Source organism: Cetorhinus maximus, chromosome 20 (assembly GCF_964194155.1).
Source record: "Cetorhinus maximus chromosome 20, sCetMax3.hap1.1, whole genome shotgun sequence".
Lineage (NCBI taxonomy): Eukaryota > Metazoa > Chordata > Chondrichthyes > Lamniformes > Cetorhinidae > Cetorhinus > Cetorhinus maximus.
In genome coordinates this window covers 53,862,453-53,885,942 of record NC_135898.1, presented here as the reverse complement: position 1 = coordinate 53,885,942, position 23,490 = coordinate 53,862,453, and the positions used below count along the sequence as shown (strand labels likewise).

Sequence of the window (23,490 nt, the reverse complement as noted above, 5' to 3'; positions counted from 1 at the left end):
GTGAGGGCATTACTATTCATCTTCTCTAGTCAATGGTTCATTGTAGCCCTTCACACTTTTTTTTGTAACTTGAAAGCAATGACAGCTTTATGGAAAACCTTTAAAGACATGGGGTGAGAAATTGGGTTCATTAGTGCCCTTTTTCTTTGGCATTAAAAGTTCCCTTTGAGCTCCAAAACTGCATTTGACCCACAGGAGGACACTTGCGCGGCCAGGTTGGTGCAGGCATTAGCACACTCAGTCAATGCTTGTTTGCCAGAAGCATGCAGAGCAGTCAGATCATGATGTCATTGGCTGGAGCACTGAACTCCAAAATATCACCAATGCTCCCTTTTTAACCTTGCACACTGTTCAGCAGCAGGTAAGGCACCCACCTATGCTATTTAAAGGGTTCATCAGCTACTTACAGGTCAGTTGCTAGTTTGAGTGTTTGGTGCTATCTATAGTTGTTTCAAGTCACAGAAGTTCACAGGAAGAATAAAAAAAGTTTATTATCTAAATGGTGAGAGATTGCAGAGCTCTGAGATTCAGAGGGATCTGGGTGCCCTAGTGCATAAATCTCAAAAGGCTAGTATGCAGGTACAGCAAGTAATTCGGAAAGCTAATAGAATGTTATCATTTATTGTGAGGAGAATTGATTACAAAAGTAGGGAGGTTATGCTTCAGTTGTACAGGGCATTGGTGAGACCACATCTGGAGCACTGTGTACATTACTGGTCTCATTATTTAAAGAAAGATGTAAATGCACTGGAAGCAGTTCAGAGAAGGTTTACTAGACTGATACCAGGAGTGGGCGGGTTGTCTTATGAGGTAAGGTTGGACAGGTTAGGCTTGTATCCACTGGAATTTAGAAGAGCAGGAGGTGGCTTAATTGAAACCTTTAAGGTACTGAGGGGAAGTGATAGGGTGGATGTGGAGAGGATGTTTCTTCTTGTGGGAGAATTTAGAACTAGGGGTCACTGTTTAAAAATAAGGGGTCGCTCATTTAAGACAGAGATAAGGAGAAATTTTTTCTGAGGGTTGAGTCTTTGCTTCCTCCGCCTTTTGAGGAAGAGGGTTCCAGAGTCTTTTGAATATTTTTAAGGAGAGCTAGATAGATTCTTGATTAATAAGGGGGTGAAAGGTTATCAGGGATAGGCAGGAATGTGGGGTTGAGGTTACATTCAGATCAGCCATGATCTTATTGAATGGTGAAACAGGCTCGAGGGGCCGAGTGGCCTACTCCTCCTAATTTGTATGTACAAGGAGTGGTGTGCAGGTGCTGAAGGACTTATACTGGAACAAAAGGGATTTCACTCCCTCAACACCTGTCAAGTGTGTGACCATGCACAGTTAATAATTTAGACCAATGCCCATGCCCAATATCCTGGCAGCAATCATGATGTCGTCATTCTGCAGCAGTCCACTGTGCCAACTGTATTTTTGTCACCACGGCAAGCCAAAGGCTGGCTAAGGGGACTTGTGGATGATGGGGTTGATGACTCCGGTGTACAATCCATGCACATATATGCAGCATGCATACAACAATAGCCATGCTGTCACACAAAATGTGATAGAGGCGATCATTGGCATGCTGGAACAACTCTTCCGCTAATTGGACCGCTCTAAAAGCACCCTTCAGCACACGTTAGGGCAAGTATCAAGATTTGTGGTGGTCTGCTGCATGCTCTGCCATCTCACCATGAAGGGTCAGCGCTTGCTACCAGCTTCATGGTAAGCAGATGAGGAGGATGAGAATGAGGAAACATAGACAGCTCCTTTTCTACATGGGCTGTGCTTGATGAACTAATTGGAGTGTGATACAAGTAATTGCAACCCCAATTTCCAATGCACCAATAGTCCCACACCTTACCTTCCCTCGGCCACTGACCATCACAGCGTCCACTTAGTCACAATGCAAAAATAAAAGCCACCACAAAATAAAGATTCCAAAATAAATTTATGAATTGGATCATGTGCCATGTTGCACATAAGAGTCAATTTAGCATCCTTCTGAATTACCCCAGTACTTTCTCTGTGCCCTTGCCTGCCCTAGTTCTCCTGCGCGGTGCTATCCTGATGGCTGCACCGTGACTAGTGGAAGACTGCCGACTTTTGGTGGAGGAGACTGCAGACAACCTCAAGCAGCTCAGATGTGGACTGCATCATCTCAGCATGGGTGGTAGCAGCCTAGGCTGGCTGGCTGGCTGGCTGACAGACAGCAATCAGTAAGGGCGCTGTCGGCAAGAGGAATACTGTCTTCCTGAGAGATGATAGCAGGTTTGTACTGCACATAGCCACTGCCACTCCCACTCCCTTTTGGCAGTGCCCCAACCACTCCTACCAGCCTGATGGAGGACAGATTGCTGTAAGGCTCTTTGCACACTATAATCCACAGCCGTGATGGCAGTAGTCAAAGCTTGCATAGCAGCAAGCAGACTTTACATGAGAGAAGGCTCAGCTTCCACTGCAGCACTTGGACTTTATGTGGCTACTGCTTATGCTGAGGAGGCTGTGACATCAACTAGCCAATGCTGCATCATGGTTGGGTCCACAGTTTTGTGAAAGTAGTTAGCAACCAATTCATGCTGGAAAGAATGGGCTCCATGTTCTGTGCAAAACCTTTTGCCATGTTAATGCTGGACTCTTCCATGTCTCTTGACATTGACCACAGGCTTTCCAGCGGACTTCCCAATGCACCAAACATTTCGTTGTGCTACCCATCGATGTCCTTCTGTAGGCTAGTCCACTGAAGTTGTCTTCTCAGCAATGGAACCCATGTGCAACCTTGCCTTCCAACAAGCTGGTACCAAATTGTCCTTACCCCTGTCATCCTGTTGCTCACTTATGGCTGGTGTGTTGCCACATGCCCCTGCTGGTGTGTTCCACCAATGAACACGATTAGCAATGACTAGATGCAGAGATCAAGCAAATAAGCAGGCAACACACAGTTGGTATACTCTTTGTATTGCAATCACTGAGCGCAGGTTAATCGTACGTTGTGATCCCCACATCCATTTGTGGGTGCCATCCAATTTAGCCTGCAATATAATTATCTCTCAATGTGCCAAAGTAATTATGGAATTGTATTTGGAAGATTCCTCTATGGATTCAGCCTCCTGAATTAAAAAGTTAGCATATGGTTTGATATCATCACTTGAAGGAAACTGCCCACTGTTCAGTGCCCACACAGATTGTTGTCTCTTTCCAGTTCAATTCAAGCCTCGTTTCATTTTTTTGAACTGTATGTACTTTCCCTGTGCCTCATGCTTTAATGAAAGTATTCGTGCCTCCAATTGGGAAAGGTTACCACTTCAAAGTGTGCAACTTAACATCTATAATACAACAGTAACCAAGCTAGAGTTTTTTCAAATTATATTGCAGGACCAGATCATACTACTTTGTTCTATATGTACTGATACCTAAGGATTTTCATTTGGCAAAGTCCCTAGATTTTAGTTGCTCAACATTCTTCACTCCTTTCCTGCATCTGTCCTGGGAAGTTACCTGTATACATCTGTATAGCAACCATTCTGATTGACATTGGAAAAGGTCAGCATGAATAAAACTCCATATTTTAATTCACAACTCCAGCATCTCCCATGTTCAAAAAGTATCGAGTGATTAGACCAAAACACTTCAAGACAGAAAAGACCATAAAAGAGTAAAATGTAAAATGCCTATGATTTAGGAACTGAGTGGCAGAGTTAGTAACGGCAGTAATGGGTAATACTCCTGTTCCATTTCTTTAATAAATCTCTTGTATTGCCTCAACAGAGGCCAAGACACCAATTAATCTGTGCAAACCAAATCCATGTATGCATGATGGGGAGTGCATACTCCACATCGCAAGTTATCGTTGTGAGTGCAAAGGCTGGGAGGGAGCACATTGTGAACACAGTAAGTATTCTCAGTTCTTGCAGCTAAACAGCACTGCATATAATCCCTTTGTTTGAAAGGTAAGGTCAGTGCACCAAACTATTTCTTCATTATTATCATGTCAATCACATCTCTTATCCCTAGAAAAGGCTGAGGTGAAGCTTTGTTTCTTCCATACTTCCTTCAACAACCACAGGCTTCAAAGGTGGGATTGACCTTTACAAATACCGGATCTCGTCTGCAGATGATATCTGTGTAATTTTCAACACCACCTAACTCAGCAACTATATTGATAAAGCACAAAGCTCCATAAAGCATTGAGACAAGAGAAGCAACAAAGCAATGAGCCAAGGCCCACCTGGATTGACAAAACTGTACCAGACTTGTACTGACAGGTAGAGGAATCAGCTACATTCATGCTAAATTGAACTGGCTCTAGAACAAAGAACTTGTATTTGATTCCCAGTTCTAATTTATGATATAATACGCAGAAGTCCAGTTTTCTACCTAGAGCTTGTTGCGGTGTGACCCCCCTCCAAAGGAAATTTTATTTTATGATTCAAATAATCTTTTTGATAAATTAAAGCTTTAAACTATTTTCTCTGCATGTGTGCAAAGGTGAATTTGTAAACAAGTTATTTATAAATAGGATCATAATTTTGTTGCGCACATCACACAGATGAAATCTTATCCTATAATTTTCTTCACCTTTTTTTTAGTTATTTCTATTATTAACTTTCAGCCCTAATTTTAAATCCATTTCACATTGCCACTGGAATATTCTTGCTGTTAATTCACTAATCTTTCCACTATAAAATTATTTCCTTTTTGGGTTGGTTGACATAATGTATTTGTCCATCTTTGAGAACCAGAACAAGTGGCCACTTCACAGGTCACTACCCATCTTAACTATTACAATGTGCCACAAGGTCTGAATTTACCCAATTGTCTGGTGAAAATTTTGCCATTTTTCTCATCCAACCTCCCTTTCATATAAAAATACCTGGAAAAACTCAGCAGGTCTGACAGCATCTGCGGAGAGGAACACATTTAACGTTTCGAATCCATATGACTCTTCAACAGAACTAAGGAAAAATAGAAAAGAGATGAAATATAAGCTGGTTTAAGGTGGGGGGGTGGGGGCTGGCACAGGTAGTGCTGGATAGAGGGCCAGTGATAGGTGGAGATAGCCAAAAGATGTCATAGACAAAAGGACAAAGAGGTGTTGAAGGTGGTGATATTATCTAAGGAATGTGCTTATAGGTGACATTAAGGGTAGAAAGCAGGTCAAGCAAGGTACAGATAGCCCTAGTAGGGGTGGGGTGGGGGGGAGGGATCAAAATAGGCTAAAAGGTAGAGATAAAACAATGGATGGAAATGAATTTAAAAATAATGGAAATAGGTGGGAAAAGAAAAATCTATATAAATTATTGGAAAAAGGGGGGATCGGAAAGGGGGTGGGGATGGAGGAGAGAGTTCATGATCTAAAATTGTTGAACTCAATATTCAGTCCAGAAGGCTGTAAAGTGCCTAGTTGGAAGATGAGGTGCTGTTCCTCCAGTTTACGTTGAGCTTCACTGGAACAATGCAGCAGGCCAAGGACAGACATGTGGGCATGAGAGCAGGGTGGTGTGTTGAAAGGGCAAGCAACAGGGAGGTCTGGGTCACGCTTGCGGACAGACCGAAGGTGTTCCGCAAAGCGGTCACTCAGTCTCTCATGCCACATGTCCGTCCTTGGCCTGCTGCATTGTTCCAGTGAAGCTCAACGCAAACTGGAGGAACAGCACCTCATCTTCCGACTAGGCACTTTACAGCCTTCCAGACTGAATATTGAGTTCAACAATTTCAGATCATGAACTCTCTCCTCCATCCCCACCCCCTTTCTGACCCCCCTTATTTTCAGTAATTTATATAGATTTTTCTTTTGCCACCTATTTCCATTATTTTTAAATGCATTTCCATCCATTGTTTTATCTCTACCTTTTAGCCTATTTCGATCCCTTCCCCCCACCCCACCCCCACTAGGGCTATCTGTACCTTGCCTGTCCTGCTTTCTACCCTTATGTCACCTATTAGCGCATTCCTTAGATAATATCACCACCTTCAACACCTCTTTGTCCTTTTGTCTATGACATCTTTTGGTTATCTCCACCTATCACTGGCCCTCTATCCAGCTCTACCTGTCCCACCGCCCCCCCGCGGCGCCCCCCCCCCCCCCCTTAAACCAGCTTATATTTCACCTCTTTTCTATTTTTCCTTAGTTCTGTTGAAGAGTCATACAGACTCGAAACGTTAACTGTGCTCCTCTCCGCAGATGCTGTCAGACCTGCTGAGTTTTTCGAGGTATTTTTATTTTTGTTTTGGATTTCCAGCATCCGCAGTTTTTTTGCTTTTATCTCCCTTTCATAGATATAGGTGCACTGCATCAGTATGAAGTGCTTTCTACATACAGGTTTCAATAGGGGGGAAGGTGATGGCGTAGTGGCATTGTTGCTGGACCAATAATCCACAGACCCAGGGTAATGCTCTGGGGACCCTAAGCACCCATTGATACCTATATCTAAGCACCCATTGAAGCAAGCAAGGGATGCCACCTAACTGACTGGAGGCTGCCTAGCTTAAGGTGGGCAGCAATGTGGTTGACTCTTAAGTGCCCTCTGAACAAGGGCAATTAGGGATTGGCAATGAATGCTGGCCTAGCAAGTGATTTAAAAAAAAACATACAAACAATCTATATTCTAAAGCCAGATGGCCACAAAAACCTGACTTGATCCACTAAAGATTAGTGAGACAGCTTAATTTGTGATTTATCAAAATGATCATTCATTAGAATAATAATTATTCTTGATTGAGTTATAAAGGACATATGACATAAACCACTGGGAAGCTGATGTTACGAGGGGTTTATTTTTCAGGAAGTTAATTTATATAACATATATTCCAGTGTGGGATTTGGAAAATTGTGCTTCAGCAGCCAGAGCTCAAACTCTGATGAGACACCCTTTGCTGAAACAGAACAGGCCTGAGATAAATAAGGAAGTATGGCAGTTATTTTGATCCTTGTAGTCTTAGTAATGAGGGTGTACAATAAACTACCACTGAAACACTCCTACATGTTGTTTAGATTATGTGGAGAGGCTAAGAAAATTGGGCTGGTCTTGTTTTCTTTGGAAAACAGGAGATATCCCCTGAAGTGAAGCTTTCCAGAATTGTGAAGGAAATTGGCAAAATTGATCCAAGCGAGATTTTACTGCAGCAGCAGGTTTAAGTGGACGAGGACATGACTACCCAGATTTTCTAGCCACTGATGAAGCAAGGGCGCTTGCCATTAACCTTGAAGAAAACTGCTCACAAAGATGTTGTGATCTCTGTGCCAGGAATCTTCCCTTTCCTGACGGCTGTTTAAATCTGGCGCAAAGTCAAGGATGCCTTGGTGTGTAGGAGCAGTAATGTCAACAAGCTAGTAGGCAGCCAATAAAATTAATGTATTCACACATAGCAAACCAGGAATTTAAAAGCACTTAAAATCCTTCACCTTTTAATTTAAATTTTCTCATATCAAAATAAGTATATAATTGTATAAAGAATAAAGCTAAATTTTCTTGTATTTGTGTAAAAAATGTCAAATGTAAAAAAAAACTTTAAAATTATGCAGTAGCAACATGAGTGGTATTCGCCACTAACAGGATGCTGCCATCAAGCCATAAAGACATTCTGCCTATCACATAAATGAGTAATGTGGTATATGAATTTCAGTGCCAGTGTGATGCTAGGTATGTAGGCCGGATGTCTCAAAGGCTGGTGGATTGTATCAAACAACAAGTCCCTTCTGCTGTTCGCAATGGGCAAGGTACAGACCGTACCCAACCAGCCCGTGCTTGCAAAACTCAAAACAGTGTCCAACATTAGATGTGATTCTGCAATTGGGCATTTGCTAAATAATCCTCAGTGTGCTAAAAATTACGCTGACAACCAATTTAAGATTGTTAGTCGGACTTGCAGTGTGGCACATTTGCGTGTATTGGAAGCTACATATATTAATACACAGGGCCATGTTCTTTGCAGACAGAAAACTGCACCTGTTTCAACTAAACAAAATAAGTGACAGCCATTTTCTGAATTGTTTCTCAGGGCAATGCCTTAACCAATCAGGTTCATGCTGCCTGGTTTAAAATTCAAACAATGCTTGACAGTTAACTACCAAGCATTAACGGTGAGTCACCATCAATGGTGCATTCTTCATGGCAAAGTCTCTACCAATCAAGAGTCCACTTGCCAACTAATCGCTTTCTTCTCATACAATATAAATTGTTGTTTCCTTCGTTTATTGGTATTCTTGTGAAGTGTTTTGAATGCAAGATGAAAAGCTTCAACATGTCTCTTTTTCAACAATGCCCAAGTTCTGTATTATCAAACGACTATAAATATAAAATTAGCTTTTCAGGGTCAGTGAGGGTGTTTAGCAGTAATCCTGAAGTTAGTAAGCTGATAAGACCAGTAGCACCTCTATAAACAAGGTTTAACTTTTTCCAGGATGCTACAGTGAGACGACAAAGTTAGAACGGAAGTTCTCACAAAATCAGCATTTCAAGGGAGATTGCACTTTGTGGGAGCTCCTCTCCAGCAGATACTGATCTTCTGGATTGCTGAATTTATTCTATGTCTGTGTTGATTCCTGAAGTTGCTGTAATTTTTGCTGTCATTCCCATAGTAGCATCCAGGCTATTAAATATTATGAAATTAAGATGGAAGCCATGTGGAACTTTTTCACTCAAAAAGGTAATGGAGCAGTGGACTTGGCTACAAAGAAAGGTCTTTGAAGCAGTCCAGCAAAATGCATTCAAGAGACGATAGGTGTGTTTCTGGAGAGTGATTATAAGGCAAACAGGTTGAGTTAACCTCCGACAAGTAATCAAACTTAAAAGCAAAATACTGCGGATGCTAGAAATTTGAAACAAAAACGAAAATTGCTGGAAAAACTCAGCAGGTCTGACAGCATCTGTGGAGAGGAAGACAGAGTTAACGTTTTGAGTCCGTATGACTCTTAATCAGAACTAAAGAGGAATAGAAATGTGGTGAAATATAAGCTGTTTAAGGGGGGGTGGGGTAGGTGGAGCTGGATAGAGGGCCAGTGATAGGTGGAGGCAAAGGAGAGAGCGCCAAAGATGTCATAAACAAAAGGCCAAAGGAGTGTTAATGGTGGTGATATTAGCTAAAGGAATGTGCTAATGGTGACATTAAGGGTAGAAAGCAGGATAAGCAAGTGGCAGATGGCCCTAGTGGGGGCGGGGTGGGGGGAAGGGATCGAAATAGGCTAAAAGGTAGAGATAAAACAATGGATGGAAATAAATTAAAAAATAATAATAGAAATAGGTGGGAAAATAAAAAAAAATTATAATAATTAGAAAAAAGGGGAGTGAGGATGGAGGAGAGAGTTTATGATCTGAAGTTGTTGAACTCAATGTTAAGTCCGGAAGGCTGTAAAGTGCCTAATCGGAAGATGAGTACTGTTCCTCCAGTTTGCATTGAGCTTCACTGGAACATTGCAGCAGGCCAAGGACGGACATGTGGGTATGAGAGCAGGGTGGAGTGTTGAAATGGCAAGCGACAGGGAGGTCTGGGTCATGCTTGCGGGCAGACCAAAGGTGTAGTGCAAAGCGGTCACCCAGTCTGCGTTTGGTCTCTCCAATGTAGAGGAGACCGCATTGGGAGCAGCGAATGCAGTAGATTAAATTGAGGGAAGTGCAAGTGAAGTGCTGCTTCACTTGAAAGGAGTGTTTGGGTCCTTGGACGGTGAGGAGGTGGGGTTGTAAAGGGGCAGATGTTGCACCTTCTGCGGTTGCATGGGAAGGTGCCGTGGGAGGGGCTTGAGGTGTAGGGGGTGATGAAGGAGTGGACCAGGGTGTCCCGGAGGGAATTGTCCCTACGGAATGCCGACAGAGGGGGTGAAGGGAAGATGTGTTTGGTGGTGGCATCATACTGGAGTTGGCGGAAATGGCGGAGGATGATCCTTTGAATGTGGAGGCTGGCAGGGTGATATGTGAGGACAAGGGGGACCCTATCATGGTTCTGGGAGGGAGAGGAAGGCGTGAGGGTGGATGCACGGGAGATGGGCCGGACACGGTTGAGGGTCCTGTCAACCACCATGGGTGGAAAACCTCGGTTAAGGAAGAAGGAAGACAGAAGAACTGTTTTGGAAAGTGGCATCATCAGAACCGATGTGACGGAGGCGATGGAACTGAGAGAATGGGATGGAGTCAAGCTTGCTGGACCAATTGGCCCCTTTGTGTTCCTAAATTTCTTACATTGCACAAGTGATTACAATGGATGGGTTAGGTAGATACATACAATTAAGGCTGAAGCACTGCTGAGTTAATGGGGTAAATTTTAACTGGGACCTACAACCCTCTCCGGAATTGGGTGAGAAAGGGACAGTGGAGGAGGGGGTTAAATCGACATTAGAAACTGGACTGTTGCGTTTTGCAGAGATGGCACTCACCAGATTCTGTGTGAGAACAGTGGCTTTATTACAATATTTTTTAAATGTCTGCAGCCTCATGCTTGCTGCTGGCTTCAGTTTCTCTAACCACATCCATGGGCTTGACCTGCAGCACAGTGAATAGTCAACAGACACACATGATCAAACACTGAATAATCAAAGACAAAACTTTTCTCCCTTGTAAAACTAAAGGACTTAATTTTAAATTAAATTATTATAAACAGAGAAAATGGAAATTCTGGACATTAAGAAATGACTTAAAGTACAGAAATAGTCTTTAAGATATGAAGATCGCTGATGGCGCTGAGATTTATGAATTTGAGGCAGTGGTTCAACGTGATCATCTTGATGAGGCAGATGATCAATATCACGGTCACTCATCGGAAAAGGAAATGTATCCTCGTAATCATTGTCCTCAATATCCTGGTGTCCCACTTTGTATTGTCATCCAATAAATTAGCATTGATACCAAGCAAATGCTCTGCTTTGGTCCTGATAGAGATGATGTGAACTTGTGGTTGCGAGTTGGCTGTTGATGTGAACCCAATCTCCAACTTCAGGTTGTGGTTTCCTTGTGCGTGTTCGCTGGTCAAAGTATGCTTTTGCTTTACCTTGTTGCTTTGCAATTTCTTCTGCTTTTGCTTTAACATTCTCATTGGCTAGCAGTGGCGGCTTAAGAGTGATCAGCAGCATGTGAAAGTTATGACCAATCATAAGTTTGGCTGCTGTCTTTCCTGTCAGAGTGTGGGATGAATCAATGTGCAAGGCAGGATATGAATGGATTGTTCCAATGTTTCCCCCTCTGACATGCTAGCTCTCAGACTGTCCTTGATCACCTGTTGGATTGTTCCACGCCACCATTCAATTGCAGGTTATCACAATGCAAGATGGTCATGAATTCTATAGCTTGCTAGGAACTTTGAGCTGACTGGAAACAAGCTGCAGCCCATTGTAAACAACTTGTCTAAAATGTCAATGATCAAAGTTGTTGAATTTGTTGTAGTAGTTTCCAGCCATTTACTATATAGATCATGAATAAGCAAAAAACATTGATTGCTAGGGGCTGCTGGCACTTCTCCAAAAATATCTACTTGGAGTTGTTGGCTATGGGATCAGTTGTTGACATGTGGGATTTGGTTTAATTTTTCACTGAATGTACGAGCGGCACAGTTTCTAATAAAACTCTTCTATGCAGCGATCTATTGCTGGCCGTCAGACTGTTTCACGGGATCGTTGTTTCACGTTAATATCAACCAGATGTCCTTCATGAGCAAGATACAATACATTGTTTCTGTAATGCTTTTGGGATAACTGCTCGGGTTCCCCATGCGACACAGTTGTCATCAAACAATGTGAGCTCATTGTGTACCCTGTAGTATGGGACCAGTTCTTCCTCTATTTCACAAGGCCACTTGGTTTTTAGATATTGGCTTACTTTCTGCAGTATGCTGCCTGTCATCAATTCAGCCTTCAAATTCTCTTGCACAACAAGATTTTGTTGACCTTCCTGATCTCCTGTTATTTTAGTTTGAGACAGCCCCGTTCCATTTGCTCTCTTTGCAAAGAACTTTGGCCCCATTTCAGGTCAAGTGCAGGACATCAATTTTGCATGACTTTCTCTTATTCCAGAACACCTTGTCAATCCTTCCCTCCTGCACCAGTCGTTCAGCCACCTTCCTTTTCTTAATCTACACAGCCTGTGACATTTATGTTGTTGATGCTAGAACTTTCGTAGAAAAAGTGAAAACATTGGGATCAGGGGAGCTTTACTGAAGCCTGGTGAGCATTAAACTGTTTTTATTGTTCTTCATGAAGGATTTACCAATCCAGAACCTCGTGGAGATGTCCCCAGGATACGTAGGAACCGACGACGCAGGCAGAGGAAGCTGCGGCGCTTAAACAGAAGAGGTAAAAGAAGGTTTCGCAAGAGACGTGGGCACCGAAAGAACCAAGAACCATTACTTTAATAAGAGTTACCATACCATCCTGATTTACATAAACTCATCATTTCAGTCAGGGCTCATGAGTCCAAAGACACAAATATCAAGGAATTGAGCTTGTGTTATCAATATTTTAAATGACGTTAGTGGATTCCAAAATGAGTGGTCTCCTTCCAGTTCCACAGATATTGAACCAAAGTTTTAAATAAAACAATTGAAAAAAAGCCAGTTTGTAAAGGTATCTATGTTTCTTAAGGAAGCACTGTAAATAAATTATGTTTTGACTGTACCACCAGCTTACTACATGGGTTATCGATCAAGGATCCTTGTAATTCATGGGCAACTGTAGAATGACTTCAAAAAATGTCCAATGTCGCATTGCCTCTTGTTTACATCTTTGACAGTACAGATCTTCATTCTAAAATATAGTCTTGTGATTATTGCATTGAGTTATATTTGACTGGGCCATACAAGCTAGCAAAACAGAACTTGTTTTTCTCACAACCACTGTACAATTTAGTGGTTTCAAAATATGGAGCTGTAACATGTTATATATTTCTGCCTACTTCATGGGGTCTGCTTCTTACAAACAGTTTGAAATTTACTGCCCTGATTTATTAAACCAGCAGGTTTATTATATGAGCAATTTGCCTTGTCCAGTGTTGTGTGTTACACACATGAGAAAGAATATCTTGCAGACTAATTTCATGTAGAGATCACCCAAGTAATCCTGAATAATGAACTGAGCTGTCACCATCAGTCAAATGATTGGATTGGACTTCATCAACAATGGAATGAAACCAATTACTGATTATATGTCAGTGTTTCATTTTAAGCGATTAGTTAAAATAATTGCATTTTTTTTAACTAATAAGAAGGTACCTTGATGCCATCTTTTAAAGTGAATCTGGATATATATTTCGGTACAAAAATAGCACCTTTCCTAACATGAAAAATATGTATCAAGGCACAAACTATGTAATCATTGATCATTTGTCTCTTCTGCGAATGTATTCCCTTTCCTGTAAAACAGATGGCCTTAACTCAAATTTCTCTTTCTAAAGATCTAACTGTCAGTAACAACAGCATCTTGCATTTATGTAGTGATTTTAAGGTAGTAAAACATCCCAAGGCACATCATGGCAGCATTATCGAGCAAGATTTGATGCAGGGCCTGATGAGCTATTAAGGCAGATAACCAAAAGCTTAGTCTAAGAGGTAGGTTTTAAGGACCATCTTAAAAGAGGAAAGAGAAGTAGAGAGGTTTAGGGACTGAATTCCAGAGCCTAGGACCTAGGCAGCTAAAGACATACCCTCTGATGGTGGAGCAATTAGAATTGGGGGTGCTTAGGAAACCAGAATTGAGGCTAATATGTGAAATGCTCCTGACATGAAAGTAATCTTCACTTATGTAATGTGTATTTAGAAGAGAAAAATGAGGAGATGTTTTCTGGAAATAATATTAATTAGCACTGTTATAGACCAATGGAAAATTCCTAGGAAGAAAGCATGTACTGTATTTAAGAACCATGACTGTTCTGTAAATATTGTACAAGCTGTTACAGATTATTGATATATATACTGTGGATGCTTTCAATCATAGCTTCTATAGTTCATTCCAGCTTCTATAGTTCACTCCAGTGCTAGAGTTTTAAATTAACGCTCTAACTTAAACAGCTTGTTTTGCATAAATATATGTGGTAGCATTGCTTTGTGTTAGAGGCATTGAAACCTGGATATAATTAGAAACAAAAGCTCGCATTCTAACTTGAACTGCAGCCTGTATATATCTTGTTAGTTTCTCTGCATATTGTTGAAAATATCTATGTCTCAAGCTTGAACTAAATTTTATTTTAACACCACAACATTTGTGAATCTTGTAATAAATAATTATTATAAAAGACAAGTGAATTGCATTCTGAACTGGAATGACAGTACTACTTATCATTGCTATGTAATTATACAGATTGTGTATGCTAGTTAGTTGTGTGCCATTTTTGGAACTTTTTAGGAGTGTGCATGCCTGAAATCCACTCCAATCTCTTGATGTCAGAAGATACATCCTGGGCTGTTCCCCATTTCTTTCTTGTCTTAGTCAGTTTGATTTTCTTCTCCATGCTGCCTTCCCTCCTGTTCTCTATTTTGACTTGTTTTATCACAGGTGATATAATGTGCACAGCAAGACCCAGTGATACTGATTTACAGTAGACTGCAGCACCAATTTTTTTTAAACTGCAAGTCATTCCTCCTTCACAGAACATACACGGTTAAGAAAAATCCACAAAGAACAAATTTAAACATTGAAGGAATTTAAAAAATCAAAATCAGAATGTTAGCAACTTCTATAAAGCATCCATTTGTGGAACGGTTCAAGGAAGTCATTTACCTGCAGTGATTTCATATAATTTACAAGCTCTCTCAAAGCAGCTCACTTTTTTATCATATTTCTACAATGTATTGGCTTTGGTGTAGTTAAATCTGTAATATAAGTGGCACGAAAAGTTAAAATAGCAACCTGAGCACTGACTCTCAACAAATGTGTGAACTGGAGCCTATTATTTTCAATAGGTGCTGTATAGATACCAACCAAATCAACATGTGATTGTTGTGCAACACCTCTCACACACACAAGATCTGTATTCAATGCAGTGTTGCCTGGTTATTTAACCTGGATATCTTGCATTGGGACAAGTTAAAACAAAATATGTGGTCGCATACAGTTTATTAGTGTTGCTGGACAGAACTCTCAAATACAATCTCTATATCGTAGCCAGTCTCTTTATAGCATTGCAGGGCCAAGTGCAGCCTTCAACTGAAGTGAATTTAGATGGACGACCAGTAATTTAGAAGCAACCATGCAGATATAATTCAGTCCTTGTTTTAAGGACGTACTTTCCTGTCCTTATTTTTATTTAATACTTGATTTCATAATGTTATTTATCATTTAAAAACTGTAGCAAACCAAAGTAATCGGGGAAATTAAGAAGTAAAGAAATGGAGTTGGTTGGATCATAAAAGTTTCTCTGGGGCACAGGTTGGGATGATTGGTGCAAAACCGAGGTGCTACAGCACCACCACTGGTGGGAAGATGTTATTGTAGAGTGACAAATTTATACGGTAGTTTCCATTATAAATGCAAGCAAAAAATTTATAATAGAAAATTGACACAAAAATGTGATAATGGAAAATAAAGTTTTATAAAGCTCTATATGTATGTAGAATTGAGGGTCAAAATGTAGGACCAATGAAATAGTTCCTAGTTGTGAACTTAAATGACCAGTCATTATAGTCAGGCTGTACATGCACTCATATTCAAGTTCTGCACACACTGTGTGAGGCTGCATCAGGCAGGCAGGTCCATATTCTGCTTTCACACTAGTCTAGCTTGTTCTTCCTCTCTCTCGCTGTCTTTGGGTGATAGAATTATTGGCCATAGTTTAAAAATAAACAATTTGTTCTCATTTTACCTTTAGTTTCTTATGCTACCTCCTACTCTCAGCCTTCTCTTCCAGTTGAGAGAAGGGAACACAATGGTCTATGGTCCTGTCAATAGGCAGCTTCATTGAAATCCTGTTCATCAGTCAGTAGGAGGTGAGCATCTGTGATGTCTCAGTTTTATCTTCTTCCCTCAGAAGTCAAATAGGTTGACTGCCAAATGAATGAGTAAGGCAGCAGAGTTAAAATAACGACCAAAATAGATTTTAATCTCTGTTTGGACCTGTAGTTAGGAGGTGGGTGCTTTGCTGTTGGACAACTTCTCAAACTGTCATGTTGAAATGTTAAAAATGATGATTTCACAAAAGGTTTTTACCAAAGTTTGAAATTTTAAATTGGGAGTAAGGATTTTTTTTTAAAGCTAACTACACCTTTTCGTTGTCCCATATCAAGATTTTAAATCAGCCTGGTGAGATGTAAACTGAGAATATATTATTAATTACATATTGTACTATCTTAGAAAAATGACTTGGATGTTATAGTATTTTGTATATAAGATCTGGTATTCACTTATGTACATTGTTATATTTACTCAGTAGTGTTTAGATGTGCTGCATCAAGATTTTAAAAAATAGTTTTATATCCTCAGGAAGTCCGCAAAGAAATTAAGCAAACTTGTAATAAGTCTTGGTGACTAAATCAATGGTGCTATATACTATTAGAAATTAATAAAATAAGTTGGCCACCAAACTGCTCTAGTAATTTGATTATAACGGTGTTACATCCATTTAACAAAGATTAAAATACAGAACTTCTCATCGAGTGTTGTTTGTTATTGATGCACCAGTTTTTTATTGTTTCTATGTCAGATTAATCAGCATTACACATTTATACAGACCCAAGCAGCAAGGTATGTTCACAGCTAATAGTAACTGCACAACCCTCCTAAATGTTACCTATATAGGTATCTTGTTGGTGTGCTACTACAAGAAAGTCTGAAAGCGAAAGTAAGGAAAAAAAGTGCAACAATGGTCTGAAATTGTTGAACTCTTACAGGGCATGACAGGGTAGCTGTGGATAGGATATTTCCCCTGGCTGGTGAGTCCAGAACCAGAGGACGCATTCTTTGAATAAGGGGCAGGCCAATTAAGACTGAGGTGAGGAGGAATTCTCTACCTCACAGGCTTGTGGAAGTTCAATCATTGAACAAGTTCCAGACAGAAATCGCTAGACTTCTGGATACTAATGACATGCAGGGTTATGGAGACAGCATAGGAAAGTGGTGTTGAGGTGGACAATCAGCCATATCTAATTGAATGGTGGGGCAGGCTCCATAGGCCGAATGGCCTACTTCTGCTCCCAGAAGGCTGTAATGTGCCTCATCGAAAGGTGCGGTGCTGGTCCTTGAGCTTACATTGAGCTTCACTGGAACAATGCAGCAGGCCAAGGACAGAGATCTCAGTGTGAGAGCAAGGTGGAGAATTAAAATGTTCAGGCCGCCAGAATCGGGGGCATGCTTGCAAACTGAACGAAGGTGTTCTGGAAATTAGTCACTCAATCTGCGTAATGCACCTGCTCTAGGCACATCTTTTGTTTCTTGCCCCATCAGCATTCCCTTTAGCCTTGTAAGACCAACTCTTCTATCAATCAAGTAAAAGCGGTCTGTCTGCAAGCATGACCCAGAACTCCCTGTCACTTGCCATTTCAACACACCACCCTGCTCTCATGCCCACATGTCCGTCCTTGGCCTGCTGCAATGTTCCAGTGAAGTTCAACGCAAACTGGATGAACAGCACCTCATCTTCCGACTAGGCACTTTACAGTCTTCCGCACTTAATATTGAGTTCGACAATTTCAGATCATGACATCTCTCCTCCATCCCCACCCCCTTTCCAATCCCCCTTTTTCCAATAATTTATAATTTTTTTTTACAAATATACTTTTCTTTTCCCACCTATTTTAAAATTTATTTCGATCTATTGTTTCATCTCCACCTTTTAGCCCATTTTGATCCCTTCCCCCCACCCCACCCCTGCTAGGGCCATCTGCCACTAGCTTGTCCTGCTTGCTACCCTTAATGTTCCCATTAGCACATCCTTTAGATAATATCACCACCATCAACACCCCTTTGTCCTTTTGTCTATGATATCTGTGGCAGTCTCTTCCTAACCTCCACCTATCACTGGCCCCCTATTGAGCTCCTCCTGTCCCACCCCCCTCTACCAGCTTATATTTCATCTCATTTCTATATTTTTTAGTTCTGATGAAGGGTGATACGGACTCAAAACGTCAACTGTATCCCCTTCTGCAGATGCTGTCAGACCTGCTGAGTTTTTCCAGGTATTTTTGTTTTTCTTCCATCAGTCAATCTCTCCTGTTTGACACCCTGTCATAACTGCTTCTGAGTCTAACCCTGGGCTGGCTTACTTCATTAAATACATCTAACCTCGTAAATATATTACCCTAGGGATAAGAGAAACCGATCAGTACCCTGTCTGTTGATTTCAACTCTTCGAACTTGCTCAAATCCACCCTTCGAATTCTTAAATTCCATGCACTATGTATTGTGTATTGTATTGTAAATTATTGAGGTGTAATTCACAAGCTGAGTTTTCAATTACTGGAGTAGTATCAGTGGAAGATATAGAGTGGAACCTTAGCTCTTTGTCGTGGAGATGTAAAACTGGCAGGAAGACTACCACAGGTGGATCACACACAGGCACGCACACACACATATCCAAGTGTCCAACTCAGGAAAACATATTGGCAAAGAACTGTTGTAACACTGCACTTCCTACCAATGGAATATGGAATGGAATGTCGAGAATGAGAGAGAAAAATACGTTTTGGAACTGTGCAAATAAAGAATTACATGATGTGTCCTGCCCTTGACTTCTTAAATGGTACATTGAAGGAGCAGTCAGCAGCCTAATCTGGCTATGCTGTTGTTTCAGTGATTATTCATAAGAAAATACAATGCAGTGGAACATGATTGATTAATGATGCTAATTGAAGAAAATAACATTTGTGTAGAAAATATAAGGAATGTAGTGAATGCACAGTTGTTATCCGAGCAAGGTTGAAATTCTTTTCATGCCTAAACCAGATGGATAAAGCAATAAAACAATTAGATTTACAACACATGCTTTAAAGCCACAGGAATAATAACATGTTCCTTGCATTGTGCTTCGAGACTTGGGCTGGACATACAATTAACAAAGACCTTCTACAGTCAGGTTACTTAATTTCTGAAAAATTTGTTGACAAAGTAAAATCACTCCACATGACTATCTTCATCCTAGATTAACTATCCTAACGTCCATGCAGCAGAGGTTCCTACTTAAATCAGCATGAACAATTGTTAAGATATCCAAACTTGTTGAGCGCAAAGGTTGGGAACTTCAAGTCCCAATGGACCTAGGACTTTTTGCGCATGCGCAGACCAGGAGCAGGCTGCCCATACGCAGTTTGGCATCTTTAATGTTCTTTGGGTCAAGGAACGGCCCAGTGTGCTTGTGCATAACATGAAGGAAACCTGCGTCAGGTGATTGGGTACAGAGCACCAGAGCCAGCAAGTGTTCCAGACAGGGCACAAGGAAGAGATCCCAAGAAACATCCCAGACAGGGGACAAGGGAGGTGGACAGGGAGAGGTCCCAAAACGAAGTCCCAGGTAAGGGACAAAGACAAAGGACAGATACAGGTCCCAGTTAAGTCAAGAAAAAGAGAGGAGCAGAGAAACGGGCTGCAGGGAGCTGACTTTAAGTGAAGTGGGCTCAGGATCAAAGAGAGCTAAGAAGAAGCCCTGGAGATCCAAGAAGGCAGTCAAAGGTTGGTGACTCCATGCTGCAGGCCTTTGGAGCTGTGGAGTTCTGCTTGACGCAGCTGAAGAGCTGAAATTGTGCTTATAAGTTGATGAGTATACATGGGAATCCAGGGGAATGGAATCGCAGAGGGCAAGATTGAAACCCTGTGAGGTGAGCCATCATTGAAGCAACTTTTGAAGAGAATTCCAAGGTGAGAACCCTTAAGTGCATTGACGGGCAGAGGGATCTGGGTGTACAGGTCCACAGGTCACTGAAAGTGGCAACGCAGGTGGATAAGGTAGTCAGGAAGGCATATGGCATGCTTGCCTTCATTGGCGGGGGCATTCAGTATAAAAGCTGGGAAGTCATGCTGCAGCTGTATAGAACCTTGGTTAGGCCACACTTGGAATATTGCGTGCAATTCTGGTCACCACATTACCAGAAGGATATGGAGGTGTTGGAGTGGGTGCAGAGGAGGTTTACCAGGATGCTGCCTGGTCTGGAGGTTATTAGCTATGAGGAGAGGTTGGAGAAACTCAGATTGTTCTCACTAGAGCGACGGAGATTGAGGGGCAACTTGATAGAAGTTTACAAAATTATGAGTGGCATGGACAGAGTAGATAGTCAGAAGCTTTTTCCCAGGGTGGAAGAGTCAATTACTAGGGCACATAGATTTAAGGTGAGAGGAGAAAACTATAAAGGTGATGTGCGGGGCAAGTTTTTTACACAGAGGGTAGTGAGTGTCTGGAATTCGCTGCCAGAGGAGGTGGTGGAAGCAGGTACGATAGTGGTGTTTAAGAGGCAGCTTGACAAATACATGAATAGGATGGGAATAGAGGGATATGGACCCCGGAAGTGCAAAATGTTTTAGTTGATGGGCAATATGATCGGCACAGGCTTGGAGGGCCGAAGGGCCTGTTCCTGTGCTGTACTTTTCTTTGTTCTTTGTGAGATCTTCAAAGGTAAAGATTGGAAACCCTCATGAGGGAGATGGAGTTTCAGTAAGATTGGTTCACTCACAGTGTGACTAACATCTGGTGGGATCTTGAGAAATCCATGGAATCTGTTTGGGTCGCATCTGTCATTTATTGTGTAATGTGGTGCCTCTGACCACAGTTTTCCTGTTAATTCACATGTATCTCAATCTTCCCCTGAACGTTAGAGTATGAGATAGATATTGTAAATTGTTCTATATTTCTGACTTTGTATGGTAAAGTTTATTTTTATTTGCTCAAAACCTATGGAATCTTGTGGCTTTCTTCACCAAGCAATTGTCTTGAATCTCAAAATGTGTCTACTTTAAACAAAGCGTTTTTGGCCCCTAACTGGATGCCTCCAACAATGTGGTGGTCTGGCCAAGGATCATGACACAATACTAATAATTATCATTAACCTTTAATTAACTACTGGTGAATTATTAACTCTGTTTATAAAAGTGCAGGTCTGTGTCTCGTGAGACTTTTTCTTGAATTGCTGCCTATAGACTGAGTAGAATTCCAGTATTTCCAAATGAAATGCTCCTTCCACAGCTCAACAACATCAAATATAAACTAATCTTCAGTGCGATCAACCCCAAACATGACAACAAGACCAATGTTACCAGAGGATGAATAGGGAGACACCTGGACACAAATCTTCACAATTCTGTGTATACTCCATGCTTCCCAAACAAATGAGTGCTGGAGAGGTGACACTGTGAATAAGGAATACATTTCTGCCCTTGGGGTTTTGCTGTCCTGGAAATAACTTAAAGGCTGAAATTTTCTGGGGCCATTGGTGATGGACTGGGAGACAGGAAGGCTGGCAAAATGGCACAGGAAGCTGTTTGGGGGGGGCACGGGTGCACAATGCCTTCCCACCACCACCATGCTATTTTTCCAGGGGTGGGAAAAGTGGCAGAACTGCCCACTGGGAGTCAAGTTGATCCACTTAAGTAGCAATTTAAGGGCCTCTTTCTGTCTCTGCTGGCATTTTACCACTGCCACATGGGGAGTCTGCCTTATTGGTCACTCCATTGCCTCCCAGCAACAATACCCTCCCCCGTGGCAATGGGCGGTGCCTGCCTCAGTGCCCTCAAACCCTGCCCTCACCACAACCTGCCTAACTGACCCTGATCCCTCCAGACCTCATTTACCTGGCTTTGAGGGTGCACAGCCATCGATGTGCCCAGATTTTCCAAGTGCATTCCCAACTATAGCCATTATTGTCAGTGGTGTTGCGGAGTTGTCAGCTCTATGAATGGACTGACAGCACTTGAGGTTGGGGCGGGGCTGTCCTTAATTGGATGGCAGCACTTTACTGGCTGCTGCCATGCAAAATGCGGCAGGGATCCTGACACCCATCGAAGTGGGGTTGCCACCCCCTCACTTTTGTCCCAATGACAGGACCCCCGGTGCCTCTGCAGAATTCTGCCCACAGTTTTAACATCCCATCTACCTAGAGTGTTCCAATATAGATGAGATATTTTTGTGTTTTGGTTCTCTTATTTACACATGGAGCGAAAAACACTGAAACATGAAACAAACAATGTCTTTTGAGCAAAGTTTGTGGATCATATCCACGGCTTTCAGCCATTACTTCTACTCTTTGCATCTCCTCTTAAACAAATGTCGATGAGATTCAATGGAAACACTCTAGCCTCTGAGTCAGAAAGTTGTGGACACTAACCTCAGTCTAGAAAATTAAGCACATGGGAGGTTTTAAGACCATCCACTCAGCAGAAATGGGGCAATTGTTCCTTGGAATAACTTACTGCCTCATTCTCATCTACATTGTAGCCAATCCTATATTCCCAAATGTTTTCCAAATGGATGAAGTTCCAGCCCGTCAGTTGGTGGACATGTTTAACATGAAAATTGGGGTCCTAAACTGAATGTTTTTTTGACTTTTTTTAAAATTTCTTTACAGGATGTGGGCATCACTGGGTAGGCCAGCATTTATTGCCCATCCCTAATTGCTCTTGAGAAGGTGGTGGTGAGCTGCCTTCTTGAACCACTATAATCCACATGGTGTAGGTGCACCCACAATGCTGTTAGGGACAGAGTTCCAGAATTTTGACCCAGTGACAATGAAGGAGCAGCGATAGACTTCCAAGTCAGGATAGTAAGTGGCTTGGATGGGAACTTCCAGGTGGTGGTGTTCCCATCTATCTGCTTGTAGATGGTACACACTGCTGCCACTGCGTAGGTGGTGGAGGGAGTGAATGTTTGTGGATGTGATGCCAATCAAGCGGGCTGCTTTGTCCTGGATGGTGTCAACCTTCTTGAGCGTTGGAGCTGCACTCATCCAGGCAAGTGGAGAGTATTCCATCACACTTCTGACTTGTGCCTTGTAGATGGTGAACCTACTTTGGGGAATCAGGAGGTGAGTTAATTGCCACAGGATTCCTAGCCCCTGACCTGCTCTTGTAGCCACAGTATTTATATGTCTAGCCCAGTTCAGTTTCTGGTCAATGGAAACCCCCAGGATGTTGATAGTGGGGGATTCAGTGATGGCAATGCCATTGAATGTCAAAGGGTGATGGTTAGATTCTCTCTTGTTGGAGATGGTCATTGCCTGGCACTTGTGTGGTGCAAATGTTACTTGCCACTTGTCAGCCCATGCCTGGATATTGTCCAGATCTTGCTGCATTTAGACATGGACTGCTTCAGTATCTGAGGAGTTGCAAATGGTGTTGAACATTGTGCAATCATTAGCGAACATCCCCACTTCTGACCTTACGATGGAAGGAAGGTCAATAATGAAGCAGTTGAAGACACTACCATGAGGAACTCCTGCAGTGATGTCCTGGAACTGAGATTATTGACCTCCAAAGACCACAACCTTCTTCCTTTGTGCTAGGTATGATTCCAAACAGCAGAGAGTTTTCCCCCTGATTCTCGTTGACCCCAGTTTTGCTAGGGGCTCTTTGATGCCACACTCGGTCGAATAAGGCCTTGATGTCAAGGGCAGTCA

At 41.9% G+C, this 23,490-nt stretch overlaps 1 protein-coding gene across 1 annotated transcript in view; it reads left to right on the top strand.

The window, feature by feature from the left end:
* The window catches only part of vwa2 (von Willebrand factor A domain containing 2), a 96,121-nt gene extending 79,573 nt beyond the window's left edge, over window positions 1-16,548 (top strand). Inside the window, exons 13-15 of the mRNA XM_078564694.1 lie at window positions 3,757-3,879; window positions 12,173-12,265; window positions 12,927-16,548. Of these exons, the coding sequence (XP_078420820.1) occupies window positions 3,757-3,879; window positions 12,173-12,265; window positions 12,927-13,000 (290 nt within the window). The 3' untranslated portion in view covers window positions 13,001-16,548. The remainder of the gene's footprint in view (window positions 1-3,756; window positions 3,880-12,172; window positions 12,266-12,926) is intronic.
* Window positions 16,549-23,490: the final 6,942 nt, after the last annotated feature.